The sequence below is a fragment of the Odocoileus virginianus genome, chromosome 24 (assembly GCF_023699985.2).
Source record: "Odocoileus virginianus isolate 20LAN1187 ecotype Illinois chromosome 24, Ovbor_1.2, whole genome shotgun sequence".
Taxonomy (NCBI): Eukaryota; Metazoa; Chordata; class Mammalia; order Artiodactyla; family Cervidae; genus Odocoileus; species Odocoileus virginianus.
The window spans coordinates 39382544-39394905 of record NC_069697.1 but is presented as its reverse complement, the minus strand read 5'-3'; the positions used below and the strand labels follow the sequence as shown (position 1 = coordinate 39394905).

The following is a 12362-nucleotide window of genomic DNA, read 5'->3' as shown; positions in this document are numbered from 1 at the left end:
ACCCATGTTTTTATAATCTATTTTTTTTTCTTTGATCATCCCTCTCACTCTCACCACATTAGGGTTATTTGTGTATAAAAAAGAAGCAAGTCTAGCCAGTGTATTAGTTGCCTGAAAACAAAATCTATTTTTCAGTCACTTTCTTTTTAAATTCTATGCATTTAAAATCAAAGAGATTTTTGCTTTATGAGCTAAAGATGTATCATCACATAGGAAGGGGCTCTAAATAAACAAAGAGACACTTAGTTGCAGTTGGGTTATATTTGCATAAAAGAAAATGGATCAGATTGTCTAAAATTATTATGGTTTTAGTTACTCTAATTCTTAGTATTCCACCGAATATTACGAACATAGATGCAACAATTTAATATTAAAAGCATCTTCACCAAAATATATCATTGAATCCCTTCCATGATCATTTATGTTAAGTAGAACAGAGAGTAGATATTGTTATTGTTATTATTATTTTTTTATAATTTTACAGCTAAGAATACTGAAGCTCAGGTGTTTTGGTAGGGGTCTCCGAGAACATCCTCTTAGAGCCAAAACCTTTTGAACAAATATCACTTTATAAACTCAAGCTTTTATGTTTGAATTTCTGCTCCAATAACCAACTCTTTCTATACCATTAACCAATACTCTTCCTTCCCTCTGTGAAATATGCTGATAATGGAACACTGAATGCCCTCCATCCACTCTCTTACTAAGTCCAGTACTTCTGTCACTGTCTGCTTCTTACTAAATCCAGTACTTCTGTCACTGTCTGCTGAGCTGTATGTTAGTAAGTGGTGTTTGTATCCAAACCTCTTAAGGACAGCTGCATTCATTTAATGAAACTTTACATAAATTCATGAAACATAAGGGTAAGAAGAAGAAAAGAATTATTCAATGAAATAATTGTGTGAGTTAATTAGGTTTTCATGTGGGGCGGGGAAATGAATCAGTAAAGAAAACTGTATGCAAATCAGGTACAAACAAGACTTATGAAAGGGCAAAGTTTGGAAATATAGACAGAATTCTGCATTCATACGGTTTTATAAACTTTTCTATGTTCTCTCATTTTAAAGAAACTGAAATGGGACATTTTAATGATATATAAAGGGCAGGAATTACACAAACTACATCACCTGGAGCCAATATTAAAAATAATAAAAGACTGTCTCATAATAAAATAATGAACAAGTCTGAATAGGAACAACTGTACCTGTTTTAGGACAAAATAAAAGAGCTTTTTGCTGTGTTTGAGTCTCCACTCTGACGTTTTTGGATTATATGTGTCAAATAAGAGGGCTTCTAACTATAGCTAGAATAAAGCAAGTTACAGCAATTGAATGGAGAAGAGCTGAATTAAAAATTACGGTGCCAAATTATATCTGGAATGGAAGCATGTTTGAAAGAACAGTGAGTAATTTTTCTTAGGGACTGTCAGCCTCAGAATTCCTGGCCACTCTCAATTGCTTGTGCAGCATAACTGTCCAGCCCCCGGTCATTCAGGAAATGAGCTGAGGCTGCTGGGCAGTGCTGGGCAGTGTTGGGTCAGGCTGCTTCTCTAGAAACCAAATATCTAATTCTGATCCTCCAGAACAGCTGAATACCAGTCAATGGGTCTCCACTATCCTTCAACATGACCCTCCCTGAACTTGCTGAGAGACACTCTGACTATGGGACTTTGCTCATTTATTTTCATGCTTGGTACAAAGAGTGAAGCCTCTTGTCCACCCCACGCTTCACAGACTGACCTCTAACTTGAGCATGACTCCCCCAATCACAGCTCCAATCCACATTTTCAAATTGTCCGCTACTTTGAATGAACAGACTTGACACTTTTTCTTTAAACCAAGTCAAAATGCTTATCCTTCTCCTCGTTCCTTCTTAGAATGGTTAGAGATTTTAAACCAGGACTGTAAGCAAGCCCACATACTGCTGTCTCTGGCCACAATCACTGCTTGGACTGGAACTTTCTCCCTTCCCACCCTAACTAGGAGGATGATTTGAGGAGGGTATGTAGAGAGGTGAGAGGGAGGAGTTGGGAGTCAGGCTGCTGGGCATTTAGCCTGGGCAGGCTGCTTAACTGCCCTTGACCGCAATGGTCTTCTTTCATGGAGTTTTACAAATAAACTTACTGTAAAGATTGATTTCTAAGCACACTGTTAGTGTTCAATAAACATTAGTTATTTGGAAGATCAAACAGCCCGGTTTCTAGAATGTCTAGGTATATTTGATGAACTTTCTAGATTATCTAACTTAAACTCTAATCTTTTTAGCTAATAATAGTTGAGAAGATGTAATTTTATTTCATGGATTTAGAATATAACATAGTATAATTAACAATTAATTACTGGTGTTTTATCAGGAAAATTTATTTTCTCTTTAAATGTACAGCTTAAAAAGATCTACTTTATTTTTAACTATAATTTACTTACAAACTGATCATTTCCATCTAAATACCCATCAGATTCCATAATGAAACTTAAGGTAAACATGGGATATACTTGATTAATATTTGTATTGTAAAAAAACACCTGTTTTGGATGTATTTAATTAAGTAAAGTCATCTATAGTAGCTGTGATTTGACTTAAGTCATTACTTAACTTCTATAAATTCATCAGAATCTTATAGGCTGCCATATATCATTTTAAAATGATCTCCTGATCTCGGTATAAACTGTATTCCATCTCTCTTACTCTACCATATGTTTTCTCCACCCCTCATAAGACCTAACACTGTACCTATATCTAATAGTTTAAATTTTTGTTTCTTGTTTACTGTGTCTCCTCTTTTAGATTCTAACTCCATGAAAGGAGGGATCTTTGACTATTTTGTCAATAAAGGTATAATCCAAGTGCCTACACTGGTACTTGATGGTTGATGGTTGATAAATATCTGTTGAATGAATGTACACACACACACCACTGGATGTTTTATAAAGAAGAACTAAGTACTAAAAGTCGTCAAGTTTAGCTGGAGAATTCTAGATGCTAAAGGTAATGGCCGTAGTGTAATGATAGTTACTTAGTCATGTCTGACTCTTTGTGACTCCATGGACTATAGCCCTACAGGCTCCTCTGTCCATGGAATTTTCCAAGCAAAAATATTGGAGTGCTTAGTCATTTTAGTCATGTCTGACTCCTTGCGACCCTATGGAACTTAGCCCTCCAGGCTCCTCCATACATGGGATTCTCCAGGCAAGAACACTGCAGTGGGTTGCCATTCCCTTCTCCATGGCATCTTCCCAATCCAGGGATCAAACCTGGGTCTCCTCATTGCAGGCATATTCTTTACCAGCTGAGCCACAGGGAAGCCCAAAGATGATGATACAGTTAGATATATTTCTGGGAAACACATTGGGAATATATTTTTTCAAAAGTTCTTATCATTTAGTCAGGTCATTTCACAGCTAAAAATATAAATTAATAATGAAAGATGTGGATAAAAAGACTAGAAATGACTTTATCTATTAATAAGGAAATGATTACATACATTTTAGCATCCGTACAGTGAAATTCCAGCAGTCATTTAAAATCATGTTTTTGCTGAGTTATTAATGATATGGAGAATACTCGTAATGTTAAAAGCAGAATATACAAAGAACCCTCTTTCATTCTCTATATTCTTCAGCAAAATGTAACATTCCAGGCCCATCTCCCTTCACTCCCTACTATGCTCAAACCACACCAAACTGCCCAGCATGCTCTGTGGGGTCGTGTCTGCCTCTTTGTGCTGTTGCTTTGCCAGATTTATGTTCCTTGTGCACCTACTTACTCTGTAGGTCCCTACTGAAAAACTGTAAGGCATCATAAGGGCTATTTGGACAAAGAAATGTAATTAAAATAATCTTATCCATAATTTTAACACTTAGAGAAAGGAAGAGAATGAAATTGGGGAATACTTAAAATACAATTTCTTTATTTTGCTTTTTGAGGTTAAACCGCTTGCAAAGTGCTGAATAGGTCAATGGGCAAAATAGGGTTTTTAAGTATTTAAGTCACATAGCTGAACTCAGATGAAAGATGTAAATATTAAGACAGAATATGGCAGTATTAAGTACTCGAGAGAAGTATTTTGTTAGGCCAGATCGCCAAGTAATGCCCTCACTTCATGAAAGATAATTTGGTGTCTTAGTCCTCCTTGAAGGCAACCGCGGGTACTTTGTCTTTTGATGTTTTGCATCCTTATTTATGGGCTTCCCAGGTGGCTCAGATGGTAAAGTATCTGCCTGCAATGTGGGAGACCTGGATTTGATCCCTGGGTTGGGAAGATCCCCTCGAGAAGGGCATGGCAACCCACTCCAGTATTCCTGCCTGGAGAATCCCATGGACAGAGGAGCCTGGTGGACTACAGTTCATGGGATCACAATGAGTCAGACACGACTGAGCAACTAACACTTTACTTTACATCCTTATTTAGCCCATTTATTATGTCGGAGCAAGATGAGTACATGAGCTTTGGAATCAAATAAACCTGGACTAAAATTGGGACTCCATCACTTACTAACTTTGAGACTATAGGCAAATGGTTCAACCTCTGACCTTCATTTCTCATCCATAACATAGGTATAGTAAATCTTGCTTTGTAGAGATAGAGTGAAAATGTACTGAATTAACATATGAACTGGGCTTACTATATACATTCAACAAATGGCAGTCGGTGGAAAATATCTTCCACCATACACATAATATGACCAACATTCATAGCCACTTCTTTCCTAGAGGAAAGTCTGAGCTAGTCTGAGGACTTTGGAAACATAGAAATGCTTCTTGTCCTGTTTATACTGATCTAACTCTAGCTTTTCAGGTTTTAGCTGCTGTGTCTTCTCTAGTCAAGCAATAGTTCATGTTAAAAGTTTGAACACTGTGTTTTCAATGTTTTATTTCTTTCAAGAGAAATTCCTTCCTTGAGATTTACCTAAATGAAGAAATCAAACTTACCAGCAATAAAAATTACTTCTCCTTTCTCACGATAGATGAGAACTGATTTGTCAGCTTTATTTTAAAATTTTTTGTCTGTTCTTATTTAATAAAGTAACTATGAGAACATTGTGATTATTGAATAAGAGCTGGCAATTCTTCTTTTTTTCTTTTATTTATTTATTAGAAAGTAGGAGTGTTCATGAAAATACAAAGCCTGGGAATTTCTAAAGATAACTCCACCCTCACATATTTTTTGAGGAAATGATTTTTGTCTATTTCGAACAATGACGCTTAACACAATTGAAAGTTGGCACATTTTTGGTAAACAGCATCTTCCTGGCAGTGTGAAGTCTACTGCCTGTTTCTTTTGAGCCAGACTTTTCAGTATCATTTTGAATTGCAAAACATCAAAGTTTCTTTCACAGTATTCTTTGTACATCTTTAGAGAATCTGGATGGAAAGGAATTTTCATTTTAATTTAATGATCAATCAATAATAACAGAAGTCAAAATCTTTATTGCAATATTTGGAATATGCCTGGCCACAGGAAAATACATGTAGCAAATTACACACAGAAGTGTAACATAATGTATCAATATTTACTTTGATATTTCCAGAAGATATATCTCAGACATTTAAAAAGGCAGGAGGCTAAAAATGGTAAGAAAAAATAATACCTCTTCAATTTCTGAATTATGCAGCCAAAGTGAAAAATAAAAACCTCAGTCATCCTTTATATGGATATTATTTTTTCAAAAATTCTGGCTTTCAACAGATCTACTTGACTCTCCTCTGGAGAACAAGATCTCTGAGCATGATACCAACAGGTTTGCGTGCTAAGTTGCTTCAGTTGTGCCTGACTCTTTGTGACCCTATGGACTGTAGCCCACCAGGCTCCTCTGTCCATGAGATTCTCCTTGCGAATACTGGAGTGGGTTGCCATTTCCTTCTCCAAGGGATCTTCTCGACCCAGGGAATCTTCCTGACCCAGGAATCCAACCCTGTCTATCTCCCGCGTTGGCAGGTGAGTTCTTTACCAATGGTGCCACCTGGGAAAGCCACAGGTTAGCTTCAGGTTTAATGCACTTGAAAAGGAAAGAACAAGATGGGGTCTATTTCTTTGCACATTCACATTCACAATGGAGATGTCTGAGCACTGTCAGTTAACCAACTCAGTGTCACTTTGAAATACACATTTATCTCATACAGCCGTTCTCTTAGAATGACAAACTTTGATCTTGGGGACAGAAAGGAAGAATATAACTGTCTGTTAGGGCTTTGGCATATTCGCCAATTATTCATATTATCTCTGTTGGCCTTTAAAATATGTCACATCCTACTTACCTTCTAGGGAATTCTTACTTACTAACCAACAATCTTGGCTTCTTCTGTCCTGTCCTGATGAAACCTGACTTAAGAACAAGTTAAAGCACCATTGGCATATCTCTGTCTTTTTGTCTAAGGAAACAAATATATCATAACATTTGAGGAATGAAATGCTCAGGACAACAAAAATTATCTTACACGGTTACTAAACCTATTCTCCAATCCTTGTGGGATAGCCAAGTATTAATCCTTAATAAATATGCAACAAATAATGTTTTCAGTGGAAAGAAAACTTGTTTCGAAACATTTACATCCTTATATTTATGTAATCGCATAAATCACAGTGCTTTTTCTATGTCAATTTTGCATGATTTTATTTTTAATAAAATAAATAGAATTAATAAAGGTATGCATGTTCTTTGAGAAAACACATCATGACAATCTATTCAGAAAATGGTACTTCCAACCAAAGTGGGCAGGAGTAGTTCAGTCTATTCAGATCTAGGAAGCATTGCTAAATCATGTGTGAGTTCTAAGGTGTCTGTGATTTCCTCTCATTCATTTGTGGGTATTATTCCGCTGATTTTTGGCTTCTGCTGTTACTGTTGAGAAGCCAATTGTTAGTCATTCTGGTTGTTAAAACAATCTCTGCAGTGTTTTTCAATTCCACAGATGTGTCTAGTTGTAGATTTATTTTATTTATCCAATCTAGGATTTACTGTGAGAGATCAAGTCTTTTACCAATTTTGGAAAATACCTAGCCAAATATTACTTCTTTTTCTATATTCTCCCTTTTCTTCTAAAATACCCATTAGACATATATTGGACATGTAAATACTGTCCTTTGAAACTTAATTTCACATTTTTGGTCATATTGATCTTCTAGGTAATTTCCTTAGCTCTGCTTTTTAATCCAGTAATTATTTATTCAACCGTGTCCAGCTTGCCAATCAACTTTTCTCATGAAGTTTTTTCACTTTATTGTCTGTATAATATTTATTTCTAGGCCACTTTGGTTTGTTTTTAAATCTTCCTAGTCTTTTTTTGATAGTAAATTGTTCTTTTGTCAAGTTTTTAAATTTTATATTTTGTATGTTTAATTATAAAAAAGCCTGTATTTATAGTTTCTATTGTTTGAATTTCTCATAGGTCTATTTCTACTATTTGTTGTTTCTGCTTTTTACTTATGTTGGTTATTTACATGTGTGTCTCAGAAGTTTGACTTCTGAGTTTATATTTGCTGGGCTTTTTCCTTTGAAATTCTGTGTAATGTTTGCTGTGCAGATGGCTGAAGATTTTGTTTTTGTAAAGTGCCATACCAATGCAGTATTACTTTTAATTTTTTAATTAAATGAATATAAACTAGTTTATAAATGATTTATATATGTTAGAAATTACTATTTTATATTAATTACTTACCACTTGGTGCTTCCTGGTTTTTGAATTCTGAATACTCAGGAGTACCTTCCTACTAATCCCATGAGAAGGCCAGACTTTGATAGATTAATTTCCTGTTATAATCCTATTTTGGCAGGCAGGTTTATTTTTGTGTTTCGCCCTTTCACTGAATGTATAGCCCTTGCAGGTGCTCACTTCATGGAAGGTCTCAGTTCTAAGTCCTGGCTCCTGCAAGCCCAAGGCTTTGTCTCCAGTTCTTATATTATCATGAAAACACAAGTAACCTGTAAATCTCTGGTTTTATGCATTTTATTCAGTTTTTGACTACTAGAATTTACTTTTTCCCCCAAGCTCTGCTATGCATGCCATCTCATATTTCACTCAGTATGACTGGTTTTTCAGATTATCTAGCTTGCTATATTATATAAGTTCTATGAATATATACATGGGTATAAATACACAGAGAATATACCTTTAAAACTTGAAGAATTTTTTTCCTGCCATGAAGATAAATTGTCATAGATATTAAACAACTGTGCAGGACTTGTCAGTGGCTTATTATGTTGACAAATTAACATTGGGGGAAATAGCTAAGACTATTAGGGATTATTTTATTATGCCACTTTAGGCTTTCATGTAAGATTCATAGAAATGCATTTATTTAGTAAGCATATAGCTAATGTAGTATATAACTTCATCTACTGGCCAAAAATATACTTTTTTTTCCCCCAGGATAAATTTCAGAAAAAGATTCTTTGTCTATTGTAGCAAAAATGGAAGAAAACAACAAAATTTTAAAGGAACTTTAAGTTGCTGTTTGTGGACCCGAGTTTTCTGCATTAGCAGCACGGTTATACTATGGTCGGTGGTTGCAACTCACCAAAGGAGTGAAAGAGAAATTTCCATTTTCTTAAATTCTTATTGTCAGGGTGAGATGTGGGCTTAGTAATTTTGATTAGAAAACAAACAGAAATGCTGGCTAAAATCAGACTGTAAATTATCTCAATAGGATGTCATGAAATGTAGGCAGTGCCTAGGATAGCACTCTTTGGGAATTACACAGTTTTATTTTTATGATGCAAAATACAGAAAGCATATTCTATAAGCTAGATCCTTAGAAAAGTTTACTAGTATGGAGTGGGATCTAATTTTGTCTCTTTCTTGGATTTTGTTTTATGAAAATATTGAGAAAGTCATTTGGTTTGGTTAACTTCAAATGTTTCTGCAAATTTCACTTTCTCAGTGAGATGTATCCCCCACCCCCTGTATAATACTGTAGCTTATTCTTCTCCTACTGCTCCCTACGGCTCAGATACCCAGTCCCCTTATCCCACCCTACTGTTTTTCCTGCAGCATTTATCCCATCTAATATGCTATGTTCTTATGAAATTCTGCTTCTTGCTTTTTGCCTGTCTCCCCCTCACTAGAAAGTTAAAATCTACCAAGGGCAGGAATCTTTGTGTTTGTTTACTAATAAACTGCCAGCAACTAAAATAGTATCTGGGGCTTTCCTGGTGGCTAAGTGGTAAAGAACTCACCTGCCAAATGTAGGAGATGTGGATTTAATCCCTGGTTCAGGGGGATCCCCATGCTGTGAAGCAAGGAAGCCCATGTACCACGACTACTGAGTCTGCGCTCTTGAGCCCACAAGCTGCAGCTACTGCAGCCTTAGGACCCTAGAGCCCGCGCTCCACCGCAAGAGAAGCCAGCACAGTGCGTGTGCGTATTAGCAGCTCAGTCGTGTCCGACTCTGCGATCCCGTGGATTGCAGCCCGCCAGGCTCCTCTGTCCACGGTGAGAAGCCCGCAAACCGCAACTAGAGAGTAGCCCCCGCTCTCCACAACCAGAGAAAAGCTTGCGCAGCAATGAAGACCCAGCACAGCCATAAATAAATACATAAGTAAATAAAATAGTATCTGTCACTTAGAAGTGCTCAAAAATTGCTCATGATGTAAAGGGACAATTTTTTATTTCCCTGTTATGAATCAGAGTGGTGATTCAGGGCCCCTCATTTCCTTACATAGATATATGGATACAAATGTGAATGGTGTATGCCAAGTATATTGATTTCACTGAAAGAAAGCTATCATTTATAGGACATCAATTACCATTTTTTGGGAGCATAAGCTGAGCTGACCTAGCCTTTCAATGTCTTAACATCTTAAATTTGTTAGGAAGTATATGGTAATTTTCCTTAAATGATCTCTGTTCTAGAGCAACAGAAAAAATACAATGTTCTGCACTTGGGAAAAGGTCATACCTCATTTTTTTCCTTGAGTTTTGTGATCATAACAATCACGGGACTGTCCTCCTGCCAAACCATCTGCCAGAAATCATTCACGGTGTTGATCATGGGGCCCTGTGTGGCGATGAATGCTTTCTCTTTGCCACTGTAGCCCTAGTTTGAGAAAAAAAGAAAAAATGTTGGCTTTGAAATCCATGCCTTGCACTGGAAGTTTAGGTGAAAGATCTTCAAAACAAAGAAACTCTGCAGGTCCAAAAGCTACACAGGCTTTTGAGGCTTCATTGATTGTAGCACCACCTTTCTTGTGGTTGTTCTCTCAAGTCAAGCATAGCACATGGTACTGAGGGTTGTGAAGCTTAGTCCTCCCCAGAGCACCTCAGAGGGAGCACTGTGGCCACAGACACACAGGAAAGGAAGACCTACCAACATTGATTATGACCAAGAGAGCAAAACAAAACTTTCTAGTAACCAAGTTAAATCAAAATTAATCTATTCTGATGGGTGAAAAAAAAAAAACCCCAACAATTCCAGATAGTAAATCGACATGCTTATCAGAAAGAAATTTAGGTTTATTTACTTACCCTAATATAATTAGCATTGATGTAAGTGCTCAATGAATCAGTTACATTTTTTGGTCTTAAACATACTCTACTGAGGGGATCTAATGAAGAAAACAAGAAAGAATAGGTTAACCAGATTTACTCTTTTAAGTTTCTTAGAATGTCAATGGGGCTCCCCTGGTGGCTCAGATGGTAAAGAATCTGCCTGCAATGCAGGAGACCTAGGTTCCACCCCTGGGTCAGGAAGATCCCCTGGAGAAGGGAAGGGCAACCCACTCCAGTGTTCTTGCCTGGAGAATCCCATGGACAGAGGAGCCTGGTGGGCTACAGTCCATGGGGTTGCAAAAGTCAGACACAACATAGGGCTACAAAGAGTCAGACATGATTGAGCATGCATGTATCTATCATCACTTTTCCGTGTGTACATAGAGTACATACTCTAGTCACAAGGGCCAAGGGCAATCTCCCAACTACTCCACATTCTTGCAGATTCTCTGTTTTTGCGCATATTGTTTCCCTGACATGGCAAGTTGTCCTCATTCTTCAGGGCTCAGTTCAAGAGATACTTCCTTCCTTGTCTTCCTGGCAGAATTAGGCATTCCCTTCTTTGCTCAGGCTGCTTGAATTTTATTTTAGTATTTAATATCTTGTATTTTAAGTGCTTCGATTCTTGCTTGCCCTCAATGGATTACTATGAGCCCCTTGAGAACAAAGGCTGTCTTTAATTAACTTTTATATCTTTCGTGATTTCTACTTGATATGTGGCTCAGAGTGGGTTTAATATCAGAATTAATTTCAATTAGAAAGAGTTAAAAGAATGCTTTTCTTCTAGGTTTGTCTCCTTTCATAGCAAAGGGGACGAGAAAACTATTTCTTTTCAGTATCCACTGATTGTTAAAAGTTTCCACAAATGGCCTAAACCACTCACACTTGAAAAGAAGCCCACTTCCTTCAGTTTTTATAATGCCTATGATGTATATGATTTACTGGGAACTCAACCCCAAAATTGCTTAGAAGCAGGTTCCTTGTCAAGCTAAGCTAAATTTATGTTGAAAACTGGTAATTTACAGTATTTCTAAATATTTAGAGATTTTGAAATACTTAAAAAAATACAATATACAATACAATATATATATGGAGGAGAAAATGAAAATGAATTGAAGCCTTTTTAAAGCTAGTTTAGTCTAATAAAAAGCCAAATAATAAAAAACAGAATTTTGTCATTATTGCCATCACGTATTACTGTTTTCATCTTTACTATTATAATTTTATTCATGCAGTGCATGAATTCAGTGTTACATTGGACACTGATCACATTTGCTCCTCTCTCCTGCTCTTTTTATTTCCTTTGCTTCCTTCCTTTCATTCTTTTTTCTCTTCCCTTCTTCCTTTCATCCTTTTCCTTCCTCCATCCTTCCCTCTCTTCTTCTTTCCTTCTTGTTTCTCTTTTCCTCTCTACAAAGTATTATGCACACATAGGTCTGGTGTACAGAACACATGAAAGTCTGCCCTCTTCTCCATCTCTTTAAAATACCTCTGACAATCTTAAATCTTCTATTTAATAGACAAAATGATACCTGGATCCTGATATTTTGATTAGAATCATATCAGATTTTGTCAAAGGTTATACTGGGCTGACGCAGTGCACATGAATTTGAGCAAACTCGAGGAGACAGATGATGGAGGAGGCTGGTGTGCTGCAGTTCTTGGGGCTGCAAAGAGTTGGACATGACAGCAACTGAACACCACATACTGGTCTGAAGATTTCCTCTTCAGGAAGAAACGTGTTTAAGGTTTGAAGTCAGAGAGGAAGCTATTAGATAAGGAAAAAGCATGTCACTGCTAGTGATGGACAAAGGCGGAGATGAGAGGAAGAGGATAGTTCTCAGAGATGAATTCAGGAGAAGAGGGAAATGGAAGGA

At 36.7% G+C, this 12362-nt stretch overlaps 1 protein-coding gene across 3 annotated transcripts in view; it reads right to left on the bottom strand.

Annotated features, from left to right (window-relative positions):
* PTPRR (protein tyrosine phosphatase receptor type R) overlaps positions 1-12362 on the bottom strand; it is a 270659-nt gene that overhangs the window by 31101 nt on the left and 227196 nt on the right. For all 3 annotated transcript variants that reach the window (XM_070454591.1, XM_070454592.1, XM_070454594.1), the window contains 2 exons: positions 10462-10541; positions 9896-10033 (listed from right to left, as the gene is read on the bottom strand). In XM_070454591.1, the coding sequence (XP_070310692.1) occupies positions 9896-10033; positions 10462-10541 (218 nt within the window). The remainder of the gene's footprint in view (positions 1-9895; positions 10034-10461; positions 10542-12362) is intronic.